General features: G+C 39.2%; 1 protein-coding gene across 8 annotated transcripts in view; it reads right to left on the minus strand.

Annotated features, from left to right (window-relative positions):
• Nucleotides 1–13,705, minus strand: part of TLE1 (TLE family member 1, transcriptional corepressor) — a 117,167-nt gene that overhangs the window by 27,960 nt on the left and 75,502 nt on the right. For 4 of the 8 annotated variants that reach the window (XM_056805940.1, XM_056805939.1, XM_007498933.3 and 1 more), the window contains 5 exons: nt 12,509–12,562; nt 11,704–11,856; nt 9,284–9,428; nt 7,707–7,897; nt 5,797–5,873 (listed from right to left, as the gene is read on the minus strand). In XM_056805940.1, the coding sequence (XP_056661918.1) occupies nt 5,797–5,873; nt 7,707–7,897; nt 9,284–9,428; nt 11,704–11,856; nt 12,509–12,562 (620 nt within the window). The remainder of the gene's footprint in view (nt 1–5,796; nt 5,874–7,706; nt 7,898–9,283; nt 9,429–11,703; nt 11,857–12,508; nt 12,563–13,705) is intronic. The other 4 variants (XM_056805938.1, XM_007498938.3, XM_007498937.3 and 1 more) reach the window with 1 other exon arrangement.

Here is a 13,705-nt window from a genome sequence, read left to right on the forward strand (position 1 = left end):
GGGGAGGGGGGATTTCAATAGATGGTGGCAGAAGCAGCTTCAGTAACAATTGCCAGGCTGTTCTCCATAAAGGCTGCTTCCCAGGATGATGCCTAAGGGTAGTGGGCTGAAATTATTACTGTTCCCAAGGCTCTTGGATTCACAGTGCTGGTGAGTCTTCATTAGAATGTGAGGGAAGATGGTGGCCAAGATGATGGTTGGGGGGTAATCTGACATGCTGCCTCCTCCTGTTTCTCCCTCAAGAATGCCTTGTTATTTCAGATAGACTGGCATGCTTGCCTTTTATGTGGCAGTTGGTTGGAGAACAGCTGCAGACAACTCTCTGATATTATCAGCTGCAAAACAGTTACTAATCTCCATTGGTATAATTGCCCAATCTTTATTCTCTTAGTAATAATAGTTCCCCAAATCAATAATATCATAGGTTCTGGCCATCTTCCTAACCCTCAAAAAAAAAGGCACAGATGTAGTGCCTGGACTTGGGATTTCATTTCTCTGGGAAATTCCTGAGAAGACCTCTTATATTAAAAATTAGCATCTTATCAGCAAGTTAATCATATTCTAGAATGGCCTAGAACCTCAAAAGATTGCGACTCAGAGCTATATAGTCAGTATACATCTGGGGTAAACCTGAACACATATTTCTATTTCTATATACTACACCAATCAAACCCCCCAAAATCCTTTTGCAAACCAACCACCAAATAATTAATAAGCTCCTGAATTTTACTGCTGTCATTCAGCCTGGCTTTCCAATCAGGAAAAGGTGACAAGAAATTTATTTTGAGAGGAAGGCTGGAAGTAGTTATCCCCCTCTACTAAAAGAAAGGATCAACCAGTATAATTTTCTTCTAAAAAAAAAAAGGCAATGGAAGAGGTGCATAATATAAAATTCTGAATAACTAAAAGGAGAAAAAACATCAGTCTATTGTTATTATTTTAACTTGTCACCAAAACAAAACAGATCCTTAGTTCTATAACATGTCCAATTAGCAGAAGGCAAATAGCATTCTGATTGCCAAGTTAATGGGCTCACTTTGATATTCTTTATTTTTTACAAAAAACCACTCATTAGTATTAAGCTTTTTAATTTTTTCCAAACTGTGTTCATATTTTCTGTTTCATTCCAGTCTTAAGAAACAGGTTGAGCATAGCAATATGTCAGCCTCATTTGGAGATTTTCCACTGGTTAACATTTCTGTTAAAAAGTTTAATATTTTTCAAGTGTAAGACCCAAGAGAAGGCTAAATAGAAGGAGTATTTTGGCTTAATTTCACCACACAAAGTAATTCTTGTCATTTTCAAAAAATAAATACAGAAGCAGGCAAAGAAGGTAAATTAATCATCAAATGAGAAAAATGACTTGATAAAAGGAAATACATTGAAAATATCACTAACTTGGTAAAAAATGCCTAACTTTCAGGTCCATCATTCTAGCCACTGCATCATGAGCAGAATGTTTGCTGAACTGAAGTGAGACAGACTATTATTGTTCTACTGCCCATGAGGGCAAGTGATTTGAATTATTTCCAGCAGTGAACATGGAAGCTTTCTGTTTATCCAAGTACTTATCCTCTGAAGTTGGTGGTATATATATTGCAAGTATAGGCTGAGGTGAAGTTGTCTTTTCCTACTTTCATCATTCAGCAGGGCATTTGTATACTCTGAATTTGCCAAAACACACTGGGAGGGGAGGGAGTGGTATAAATGGGTCTTAGAGGATGTATCACAATTATCCAACAACTCAAATGCAGCAGCTCTTGGAGCAAGGCCAAGACCTACCCTACATCCCAAAGAAATTATCTACTGATTTCCAGTTTGCCAGAGGGCAGGAAAAACTAGCTCAATTAAAACCTATATAGTATCACTGTTAACTTCCCACCACTAAGACATAGATTTGCAGAAGATAATGAACAGAAAAAAACAAGAGTGCCACAGTCAGCAAAAATGGCATCATCCTAATTTTCAAATCCACTAAAGAAAGTAAGTTGGGAAGTCAAGCATGGTAAGAAAAAGAAAAGGCAGTAAAATCAGTTAACAAAAGACAAGTGGCAAAGGAGCACCTCTTCAATGAAATGTCTTTATTGCTAGAAGCCTAACACTATAATCTCTCTCTTTTGTGAAACATATTTTGCTAAGAGGCAATCTTATCTCAGATGAAGTTAAATGCTAACCCCTGTAACTCCAAGCCCCAAAAGGTACCTTTTAAAGATTTATTTAGCTGGGCATGGTGGGGCATGCCTATAATCTTGACTACTGAGAAGGCAGAGGCTAGTGGATTGCTTGAGCTGAGGAGTTCTGAGCTGCAGTAGATCAACCCAAGGCAGGGTCTGTAACAAGTTAAATACCAATATGGCAGCCCTTAAGACTGTCTAAGATTAGGATAGACCATGTTGGAAATGGAGCAGATCAAAGCTTTTGTCCATGTTAATTAGCAGTGGAATTGGAAACAGGGGTGGTCACAGCACTTTTAACCTGGGGGAGATAAGAGATTCAGTCTTCTACACTCAAAACAAAAATTAAGTCCAAAACAGTGGAGCAGCTGATTCCTGAATTACACATGTAGCATCATAAGAGAGAAGAGCAGTTATAAGCTGGAAAATCAAACCAAGCTATTATTAGTTTTTACCACTGATGTCAACAGCATCATTTTAAAAAGGCAGTAGCCTTTAAAAGCACAAATTTGATCTAATTTCTGGATTCTTCCACACATTAATATGTCAAAATAATGTTTATTGAACAAACACAATATATGTAGATCATTGTACTAAGTGCTAGGGGATGTGTAAAGCTTAAATATAACAAATTTCTCCTATTTCCTGGGAAGTTTACTGTCTAATAAATTGATCATTCATTACTTTTGCTCTGGGTGTACCCAAATTTTTCAACCTCCTCCAAATGTGCCACTTAGAAATGAATACAATACTACCAAAAGCTAAAAAAAAATAAGAAAGCTTTATATACAAAAATAACAAAATGAAGTTGGTGAGACCAGAAAAATATACACATTAGCTACAACATAAATGGAAAGAACAACTAAATAATTACACCAGTGCCACAAAACCAGAGAGGCAAAGCCTAGATCCAAACAGGAAATAAGGAAAGTCATCTCCATATGCTTATAGGCACAAGGGAGGGAGTGCAGACCAGAGGTGTGGAATATTTCACAACCAGCATTTTTGAAATATGTTGTTTAGTTTTTTTGACCTTTTACTTTTTTATTCTTTATCAGAAGAGATGGGTGTCTGTGAGAAGGGGCAGGAGTATGATAATAAAGGGAAATGCAAATAATGTAAAAACCAGAGATATCAATAATTGTTTTTCAAAAGGCAAGTGTTCTAATATTTAATTCCATATATGGGCCTTAAGTGAATCCAGCATGAATCTGAATGGGGATAGTAATAAAGAAGTCAGTTAAGGGAAAGTGATAGCTGTCTAACACATTCAAAAGCCAAAAGATGTATATACTTGAATTGCCCAAGCCACAATGATACAGACTTTTCTAAGAGACTTGCTCTCTAATAAAACAAGCTGCCCTGCTCTTTGGGAAATGAATCCCCATAGCTGAATTAGCCTTAAATATTAACTTACAAATCAAAGCTATTTAAATTCAGAGGCAATAAGGTATCGCAAAAAGCCTGGGAGTCCAAAAATCTGGGTTGGAGAGCCAATTCTAATTAGTTATGTGCATGGCTTTGAGCCTCCATGCCCTCAATTTTAATGATGACTAGATGGATTGCTAAGGGCATTTCCAACATGTAGCCCTCTGAGGAGGGGTGGCAAGATCAGCAATGGTCGCTTGCAGGTGGGGGTTTTGTGCTGAGTCTTGAAGGAAGCTGAGAACGCAGAAGGCTGGTGAGGAGGGAAAGTATTCTATCAATGGGAGTCAGCCACAGAAAAGGTATAGTGTTGGAAAATAGTGGGCCATAATTGAGGAATAGGAAGTAGTTCAATGTTACTGGATCTCAAAGTATGTGAAAAGGAGTTTAAAAAAAAACAAAAAAACATAAAACTGCAGGAAAGCGCAGATTATGAAAAGCTTTAAATGTCAAAGGGAGGGCTTTCTATTTGATGCTGAAGGCCCCTTGACCAAGTCATTTCTTCACTGAGCTTCAATTTCTTCGTATATAACCAGTATGCAGTATAGTATAGTGAATAGAAACCCAGCCTCAGAAATAAGAAGACCAGGATCAAATCCTGCCTCTGAAACTGGCTGCATGACATTGGGCAAGTCACCTAACTTTTCAGTGTCACCAGGCAACTGTCTAGGTACCCTACTGCACACTGGCAGAAAGAGTTTACTATATATATATATTTACTATATATATATTTGCTATATTTTATATGTATATACATATATATATATACACACACATACACATACTATATTTGCTATATTAACAAAATAACAGACATATTTTTAAAAATGACAGCAAAAACTAAAAACCATAAAGGATGAACCAGATGATGCCTAAAGTTCTTTCCAGTAAATCACGGTGGGAATGGAACAAGCTGGGGAATGCTCTGGGTTCCAGAGTTAATCCACCCTTGGTTAATTTTTAGGTAGACAAACAGGAACTGCCTCCATACATTTAAAATATAAGCATATCATTTATTTCATTCTTTTCACTCAGCTCTCTTCCCCATACTGAGCTCTCACCATCAAGTTCTTAACTTTTTTTCTACCTAGTGCAGACAACAGCATCATTTAAAAAGAATCAAATTTCACTGTAATAGACATTAATACACATGAAAAGTAGAGTAATGGGAATTTGATTTCTAAGGCAGGTGATGGGTCAGAGATTCAATTTTCCCCTTATATGTACGGGTGGTCTATTTGAAACACAAGCTCCATTTGCAACCACAGTTTGTGAATGGGTGTGTTTTAAATTGACCACTCAGCATAATGCAATAAGACTAATCAATTGAAACACATGAAAAGAATGGAGGTCAGAAATATTTAGCAGTAATATTTGTCATACTGTTGCTAAGTTGTATGTTACTTAAACGTTCAAGTCAAAAAACCTTTAAGAGGGTTTTAATAAAATCTAGATGAAACTACAGTTTAGCTTTGAGGGCAGCAGAAGGCACATACAATAGATAAGCTTGAGGAGAAGCTTCTTAGAACATTAACACTTAAATTTTACTTCAGGAATTTGACATTTAAAGATTTGTTTAAAAGGAATATTTGTGTCATTCTTTTTAAAAGATATCGTAACTCTTTACGTTCTTATAGTTAGATTTTGTTCTACTTTTTATAATAGAGAACATTTTTAACAATTATCTTCCCTTCCCCCCAAAAGCTATTTTACCATTTTATCTCTGCTCTTTTGAATGTGTCAAAGTATTTGTATAAAAGCTGTGAGCACTATCTAAATTTCAAGAGTATCTGGAAGCCCCACTGTCCATTGCAACTTCATTTCTGCCAAAAATAAGGTGGTAACCTGGCTCCACTATTAGCAATGAATAAAAAAGATAACCCTAAATGTTTTCAGTGTGAGGAGCTGATGACAGTTTATTACTGAAAAAGCTAACCTCTGTCCTCTGAATGAGTGGTAAAGCATCCTTCTGGGAAACTGCTTACCTAAGTACATTACATCTTCCTGCAGACTGATGCAAACAGATTCTCTTGAGAAACAGTTAAATTCATGAGGTTACCAACTAGCAGTCACTAAACTAAGACATCAGAAATCACCTAGAAAGCACAGTAATCCCTTTGGGATTTTTGTTTGCTGACACCAATGACTACATCTTCTCTCCTACTTAGAAAGCTTCTAAAGAGTTAAGGGTACTTACGGTTTTCCCCCTGGGATTCCTGCTAGATTTGGAGGGATTGTAGGTACTCTCATGTGAGGAGGGGGATCAAAACCAACCTGAAAAAAGTGGGGGAAAAAGAAAGAAAGAAAAAAAAAGAACATGTCAAACTTCAGGAAGAACTGGATTCAGCAGGTGACAAGATAATAATTTTGACAACTTTTATATGTCTTTATAAGGAAAGAAGTACATGCACATTTATTATATGTCAAGCACTGTGCTAAGCACTTTGCAAATATTATCTCATTTAATCTTCACAAAAACTCTGGGAGATAGTTACTATCCCCAAAGTGATAGTTGAGGAAACTGAGGCACATGTGTCTTGCCAGGGTCCCATAGCTAGCAAGTGTCTGAAGATGGATTTGAACTCAGGTTTTCCTGATTCTAGAGCTATGCATGCATACAGAGGACAAAATGGGATTTTCATTAATATTTGCTTATGATTTCCCCCCCTAACCCACTATGAAAATATGCCAGAGAATACTGGCATTTCTTAAGTGTTTTTTACAAGTCCGCCCACAGAGGCAATATAATTACCCAAACACCACAGGCAACAGAGTTATTTTGAAGAAAACAACCACCACCAAAAGAAACCCGTGTTGAAAATGAGAAGCAACTTAGCACACCATTCTTTGAGACCTTACCATGCTCCATTTGTCCACCCTCTCTAGAAGATGCACCCAAACCCAACCAAGGCCAGTTACATCTGAGAGATCACCTACTTTGTGAATTATCGGTGGCCAGTTTTAATCCCTGCCTCCATTCCCCGTTACCAAACATGCTCCCTGAGCCAGCATTCCCCACTACTATTACCAGAGTGTACCCATAGAATACACATTTACTTTAAAAATCATCAGATTGCAATCAAGTATTTCATACACCAGAGACCAGGGAGAGATGAGTTGGTACTACATACACCAATCCCTTCCCTTTCACTAGTGTGATCAAATCTGCCTTCTGGTCTTCTTGACTTAAAAGAGAGACAGAGAGAGGTAAGACTGGAGGGGGAGAAGAAGAGGGAGGGGAAGAAGGAGGGGAAAGGAGAGAGGATGGGAAGGGGGGAGGAGAGAAGAACAGGAAGAAGGGAAGGGAAGCAGTATAAAGATTTCCCTTTTTCCCCTAAAAAGATATCCCCAGGCATTCAGCTTCTTAAATATTTTTATCCTAGAGGCCTCGGGACACCTCATCTCCACATTCTACACAGATCAGCTCGAGGATTTTTTCTGACCGACATAGGATCTTGGTTTTAGAACTGAAAGGTACATCTGATCCAACCCTTCATTTTAAAGAAGGAATTGACATGCAGCTAAATAAGTGACTTTCCCAAGAACACACAGGCCGAGGTTGGAAATTATGGTCCTCTGACTCCATATCCCAGAATGTTTATCAAGAGTTATAACTATTTTTACTTTTTCTCCCCAAAAACAACAACAACAAGCAGGGGGAAAAAGCCGTGAAAAAGAATGAAAAGCCTTATGTGAACTTTCATTTCAGTCGTCTCCACGCCCCCACCTCTCTCACTGCCACCCCACACGGCCTGTGGTAGAGGAAAACCAGATGTCTCCCACCACTAAAGTCCCTGGTAGCTTCCTAAAACGACCTCTTTTCACCCACAAAATAAGTAAAACAAAAACAGTTTGGCATTTATTAATGAGCCGTAGCGCTGATGAAGGCTGACAGAAAGGAAAACGTATGTAAACACACGGATGCTCTTTGTTTCTGAGGTGTGGGCTTCTGCTCCTCTTGACCATGCAGCCAAGTGAGGCACACAAGGAAGCAGTCAGCCCCCGGCGTTCCTCGAGCCCGGAGTTTGACAGGGCTAAATGAAGCATGCAGCTTTTCTCACTGAACCAAAACCCATCCCACTGAGACGGAAGCAGTGTGTGGCCTACCATGGGGGAGCGTCCGTAGGCCACCACGGCAGCTGCAGCTGCGGCGGCACTCATCTGGGGAGACATGTTGTGTAAACTGGCGTAGGCCGCTCCGGGGCTGGTCAACTCGCCATTCATGCCAGCATGGGGGACCATTCCGAAGGGAGCAGGGTATGGCCCAGGTACTGCCAGGGGTGTCCTCAGGCCAGCTGCTGGAAAGGAACAAACACCAGGGGTGACTCGGTGTCCCAAACGGAATGCATCCTCTACTATCAGTCGCTTTTCCCATAGATGTGACCACTCTGGCAGGGAAGACAAGAAAGGATGCCACCTTGGAAGGTCCATGAAGTCCTTTCTTCCTTGATGCTCAAAATTAGGGGGCAGGATAAATAGGAAAGATACCCATATAAAGCCCTTTCATAAATAGTTTTCATATTCTCTTTCAGTCAGGTGTTATTTTACTGGAGAAGTATGGAAACTGCTTTCATGAAGGCCCATCAATTTGTAATTTATAATCTTAAATAGTTGTCTGGAGCACAGAAAGAGGGAACCTCCTCTCATCACGCTATGTATCAGAAGCAGAACTTGGACCCGAGTCTCAGGGATTCCAAGGACAGCCCTCTGTCCATTTTTAACACACTACCTCTACCTCTCATTTGTCTAGAGTAAGAGTTCTTAATCCTTGTCATGGACTCCGTTTGGTGGGCTGCTGAGGCCTTCTTACAATGCTTTTATGTGTATAAAGCACATGGGATTACAAAACAATTCCACAGATATACAGTTATCAAATTTTTTTTAAGTTCACAGACCTCAGGCTAAGAGCTCCTGGTCTAGACAAAATACCTGCTGACTAGGAAGGACCAAGTCTTCATTATATGCCCATTTTGCAGATGGCAAGTTTGTGGTACAGAAATAAAGTATTTACTTGACCTCATTTCAGAAGAATATTTTCATAGTAAAAATCTAACCTTTCCCCTTGTTCCAACTTTCCATACCAATGAAATGTCAACTAGAGTTCTGTGTAAACTAAAGAACGGTTTTAAAAGTGATTATCCTGGTGTTTATTTTCCTCTGTGCCCAAGCTGTTTCTTTTCTCAATGAGGATGATAAAGTTGAGAGTTAGAAGTTTATTCATAGGCCAGCTTTGAAGTTCAAATATCCCTCCCTTCCTCTGAAGGAGAGAACACTATCTCCGGAGGGACATACCTCCAGAAAACTAACCACAAAAATAGGCAGTAGGCACCCTTGAGCTGAGCAGGCCACGCCACCTCAGCAAATGTTAACCAACACACACAATAATAGATTGGTAAGGAGCTTACATTCAGAATCATTATCAGAAACTTTATTGAAGCTTCTACCATTTGGATTATTTGGAAATAAAATAAGAGCCAAATGTAAACAGTCTGAGGCTGAAAAGAGTGCAGCTGCCGAAAACCAAGAGAGAACAGCTGTTTCTTATCATGGCTTCTCAGTGATAGGAAGGAGAGTGGCAATAAGCACATTTAATATTCATGGAGAAATGACATCACAATAAGATTAAAAGAAGACTCATCAAGCACAGAAAAGAAACAGGAAAAAAAACAGGCAATGTGTTCTACCAGCTTGGTTAACAAGGGGGTCCATTGTTGGAGGCTTGCCGAGGCCTGGACGAAGTCCTGGAGTTGCGCTGGTGCCCGGGGTTGGCACATCGCTTCGAGGAGTTGGTGTGCTGGATTTCAGAACGGGCGTGCTGGCTTTTTCATGCTGGTATCATTAAACAAATTAAATGAGTATTATTTTTAATCCAAGCCATATTACACAATTTATCACAACAGCAGCTGGGACACTGGGCACCTACTAGCTACTCCCTCGGCCAATTTTCATAAATCCACACAATGTTGACAGCATTAACTTGTGAGCGAGAAATGTTGACCTTTCCTCTTCCTGCCAGAATTAAAATTCAAGCTAGAAAAGCAGAACATGATCACACTTCTTCCTCCGCAGATTTTTTTAGAAGTATTTTCCTTCGAGTCTATGTTCCCTGAATCACTGACATCTCAATTAACAACGAGTTGGAGTGATGACCCGGGACCACAAAGGGGAAATTTCACACACCCTCCTCCTTCTGAAACTAAGGCCCAGCTCCCTTTAAGAGGCAGCGCATCCCGCACATCCCTTCTCACTCGTCCCTATCAGCGAGGGGAAGGCCAACCGTGGGGAAGCTGTGGGGCAATCCACTTCGAGCAAGCACAAAAACGCCACTTGGAAAGCAAAGGGTTTGCAACCTAGATGACCATGGTAAGGGAGAGTGCTGTTGAACTAGGAGAAAAGCAGGACCAAGTCTGAAACCTGCCTCAGCTCCTTACTCTCTGCCTGTGTGAGCTAAATCAGTTAAAGGCCCGGTGCTTTAACTTCTTTGTCTATACGATAAGGAAGTTCGCAGGCACAGGATCATGACTCCCAGACAGCATATAGTGCCAACCTCTGGTTTTATATGAGGAAAAGGAGACTCCCAAAGGAATTAGGTGTCTTGCCCAAGGTTACACAGGTGGTTAACGTTAGTCTCTCCATCTTAGGTCCCTCCCAACTCGAGACTTATGATTCTATGAATATCCTGAATAGTCTACTGTGACTCTGATGTGGGAAAACTTGTGGAAAAAAACCCAAAATGAATCATTGAGACATAATAATCTCACTTAACTAAGGCAGGGACTCTTCACCTGGAGCCCATGAACTTAAAAAAAAATGTTTTGATGACTATATTTCAATATCATTTATTTTCTTGTAATCTGATGTACATTTGTTTTGTACATTTAAAAATATTATTTTGAGAAGGGTCCATAGGCCTCACCAAACTTCCAAAGATGAAGAACTCCTGAATGAGAATGATGTAGTATCAACCAGGACTAATAGTAGGAGCTTATACGTTCCCTAACTGTTCCCACAAAATATTAGCCAAGGCTGGCACAGAAAAATGTTCTAGAGCTTACCCCTCTCTAGCGCTCAATATTGGATGCTCTGAAATTGTCTGATAACTCACATTCATCACATCTACATATTCTATGTAAACCATATATATAACGTATGCATGCATATATGTATGCCTGGGTATATGTGAATGAAAGACTTAATTATCAGTAGTACAAGTACTGGCTGTGCATATTTATGTAAACCATATATATAATGTATGCATGCATATATGTATGCCTGGGTATATGTGAATGAAAGACTTAATTATCAGTAGTACAAGTTACTGGCTGTGCATTTTTCATCATGCCACAGATCTCCTCAGTTCCTTAAGTAAAGAAAACATGGTCTGGGGCTAAGACATGATGTAGTTAACTATAATATTTAAAAGAATAAGTACTTTGTTTCCCTAAAGTGGGAAAGGAAGTTTGAGGTTTTCTTCTCGGAATTTCAGAGCCCTTTGCAGACAGCACAAGTTCTCTGAGTAAGACAGCAATATAGTTGGACACTGTTTCTTGTTTTGTTTTTTAGTGTGTGATGGCATACAACTCCGATGTAGTCCTATACTGGAACCCACAGGGCATTTAGCTTGTCATGAACAGATTCCAGCCAAGGGTCCAGACCCGGACTTAAGCAGCTATTCTAATTACCTATTCCTGGAGGAAATTGACCATTACATACCCTAGACTTGGACTCTTACAGAGAAGGGAGCTTTTTAACCTCGTACAGTTTGTCTTTGAAATTTTATACCTGGAGCATCAAAAATAGAATGTAGTACCAAATGAAAATAAATAAGGACAAAAAAAACCCTGTTTGATATATAGAAACAGAAGTTAAGTGCACACAGTAGAGGTTGCTGAGAGATAAAAGTACTCTTTTCAGGGATGGGTATGGGGGTCTAACAACACAGTTCAATTCCAAGTTAGGCTGGTAAATAAAGGGTTGAAGTTTAAACATTTTGAGCCCATTCTGGTAAACTTTCTGCTAGTCAATGTTTTTGATAAGAGATCTTATGGGAAAAAAAAACAGACAAAATACCCTCCACAGAGGGTAGTTAGTTTACAAAACTTACCAAACTCATTTCTTTGGATTTCAAGGAAGTAGAACTTCCTGAGGATGCTGTAGATGCTGGACTGCTCGAGGCATCTTTTTTCAGTAGGCGGTTTTTGTCAATACCATTTTCTCGGGGTGAATGTGCAGGGCTTGCCCGGGGAGATGAGGGATCCTCCATAAAAATAACCAAAATGTTCAAAGATTTAGATGCTATATGACACTTTTAACCCATCCTTCCCATAACCAAATTAATTCCCTAGATCTAAGGGGAAAGAGTGACCAAAATGGAACATTGGTAAACTTTCTGAACTAGGGATTATGCATTTTTATAAAAGGTAAACAAAGATATATATATGTGTGTATATATATATACATATATATATATATGTTATAACTAAAAACAGCAAGTGATTAGAACTGAGTTCCCAGCCATTACTAGGCAGACAGAAAGCCAAGTATTTTACCTTTCCCTCTTATACACATGAGTACCCTTTGTGTGAGTCTAGAAAGTAGTGGTGATGGTTGTGGTGGTGGCAGGGTGGCAAAATGGGTTACGGGCTAGAAAAGGAAATACTACTACAAACCAGACTTGGAAAGCTAAAGGAACAAAGTTAGCTTTGTTTTTTAATTAGCTAAAAACTAACAATCCCATAAAATTTGAGTCAGGTTGTTATTGACTCATCCATGATTACACAATGAGCATTTTTCTTACTGAGTTAATAATGACAGAAAGCACCTTTTTAAAATTTATTTTGGAGACTTATCAAACACTTTTACTCAGATCTCAAGACATTTTTGATGACACAGATTGACAGAATAATTACCTCATTGGACACATCCACAACTAAGTTGTCATCGCTTTTATCACCATCACTGTCCTAAAAAATTATTTTAAAATAGTCCTAGTTAATAGAGTGCCAAAGGTATTCAAATCCTATAATTTAATCTGCATTACCAGAGGAATATTATTGAAGTCACAATCTCCTTTTTATAAGCTAAAAAAAAGTATAATCTGATATATCAGGGCATTTTCCCTTTCTCTTTTTATTTTAAAAAAGGATATCAAAGGCTTTATTGGATACAATACTACTCCTAAAACAGCAATAGTTCGATTCAGTAAACATTTATGAAGCATCTACTACTGTGCTCCTACTGGGGATGTAAAGATTAAAAGGCAGTCCCTCCCCTTTGAGGAGTTTAGAATCAAAATAGGGGTGGGAGAAGAAGAGAGAAATACAGCATGTGAACACATTGAGTACAACATAGGGAGAAACTGGTGGTGCAAAGAAGTGTTCCAGGACAGCCGAAAGAGAGAAAAATCCCTTTCAGAGGGGTGAAGTATTAGGGAAAACTTCATGGAAGAGGGTGTACTTGAACTGGTATTTGAAGGAAGAGAAAGATTAACAAAAGACATGGAAAGAGGGAGTGTGCTCAAGACTTGTTAGCAGGACAGTACAGAAAGGGGAGTGTAAAAAAGGTCAGGAAGGAATATTAAAGAATACAGTTTGGCTTGAATACAGAATTTGGGAAAGAGAGGTGTGGAATGAGGCTGGAAACACAGGGTGGAATTAGGTTAATAATAGAATTGAGTTATCTTTCCTCCAGAATTTTCCCCCACCTTCCTAATTTCCCTATCAAGAGAAGGACCAATTGCAGTCACCCAAGCCTGTAATGTAGGCATCATCCTGGTTCTTTCCCCAGATAGCATTTCCACCTCCATAATATCTCCTGTTCCTTCTCTCCAATAACACAACCACAATTACAGTTCAGGCTCAGATGTACCCTAATAACCTTCTAACTGATACCCCTGCCGAGTTTCCTTCCAGAGTTAGCTCAAATCTCATCTTCTTCAGGCTTTTCCAGGTGTGTGTGTTCTCCCAGCAATTAATGCCTTCACCCTTCTGACTGCTTTCAGTTACTCTGAATATGTCTGGTATGTAACCATTATCTATATGGTATTTCTTCATTAGAACATGTGCTCCTTCAGGACCAGGACTATTTTTTGCCTCTTTTTTATATCC

This window comes from Monodelphis domestica, chromosome 7 (genome assembly GCF_027887165.1).
Source record: "Monodelphis domestica isolate mMonDom1 chromosome 7, mMonDom1.pri, whole genome shotgun sequence".
In the NCBI taxonomy this organism is placed as follows: domain Eukaryota; kingdom Metazoa; phylum Chordata; class Mammalia; order Didelphimorphia; family Didelphidae; genus Monodelphis; species Monodelphis domestica.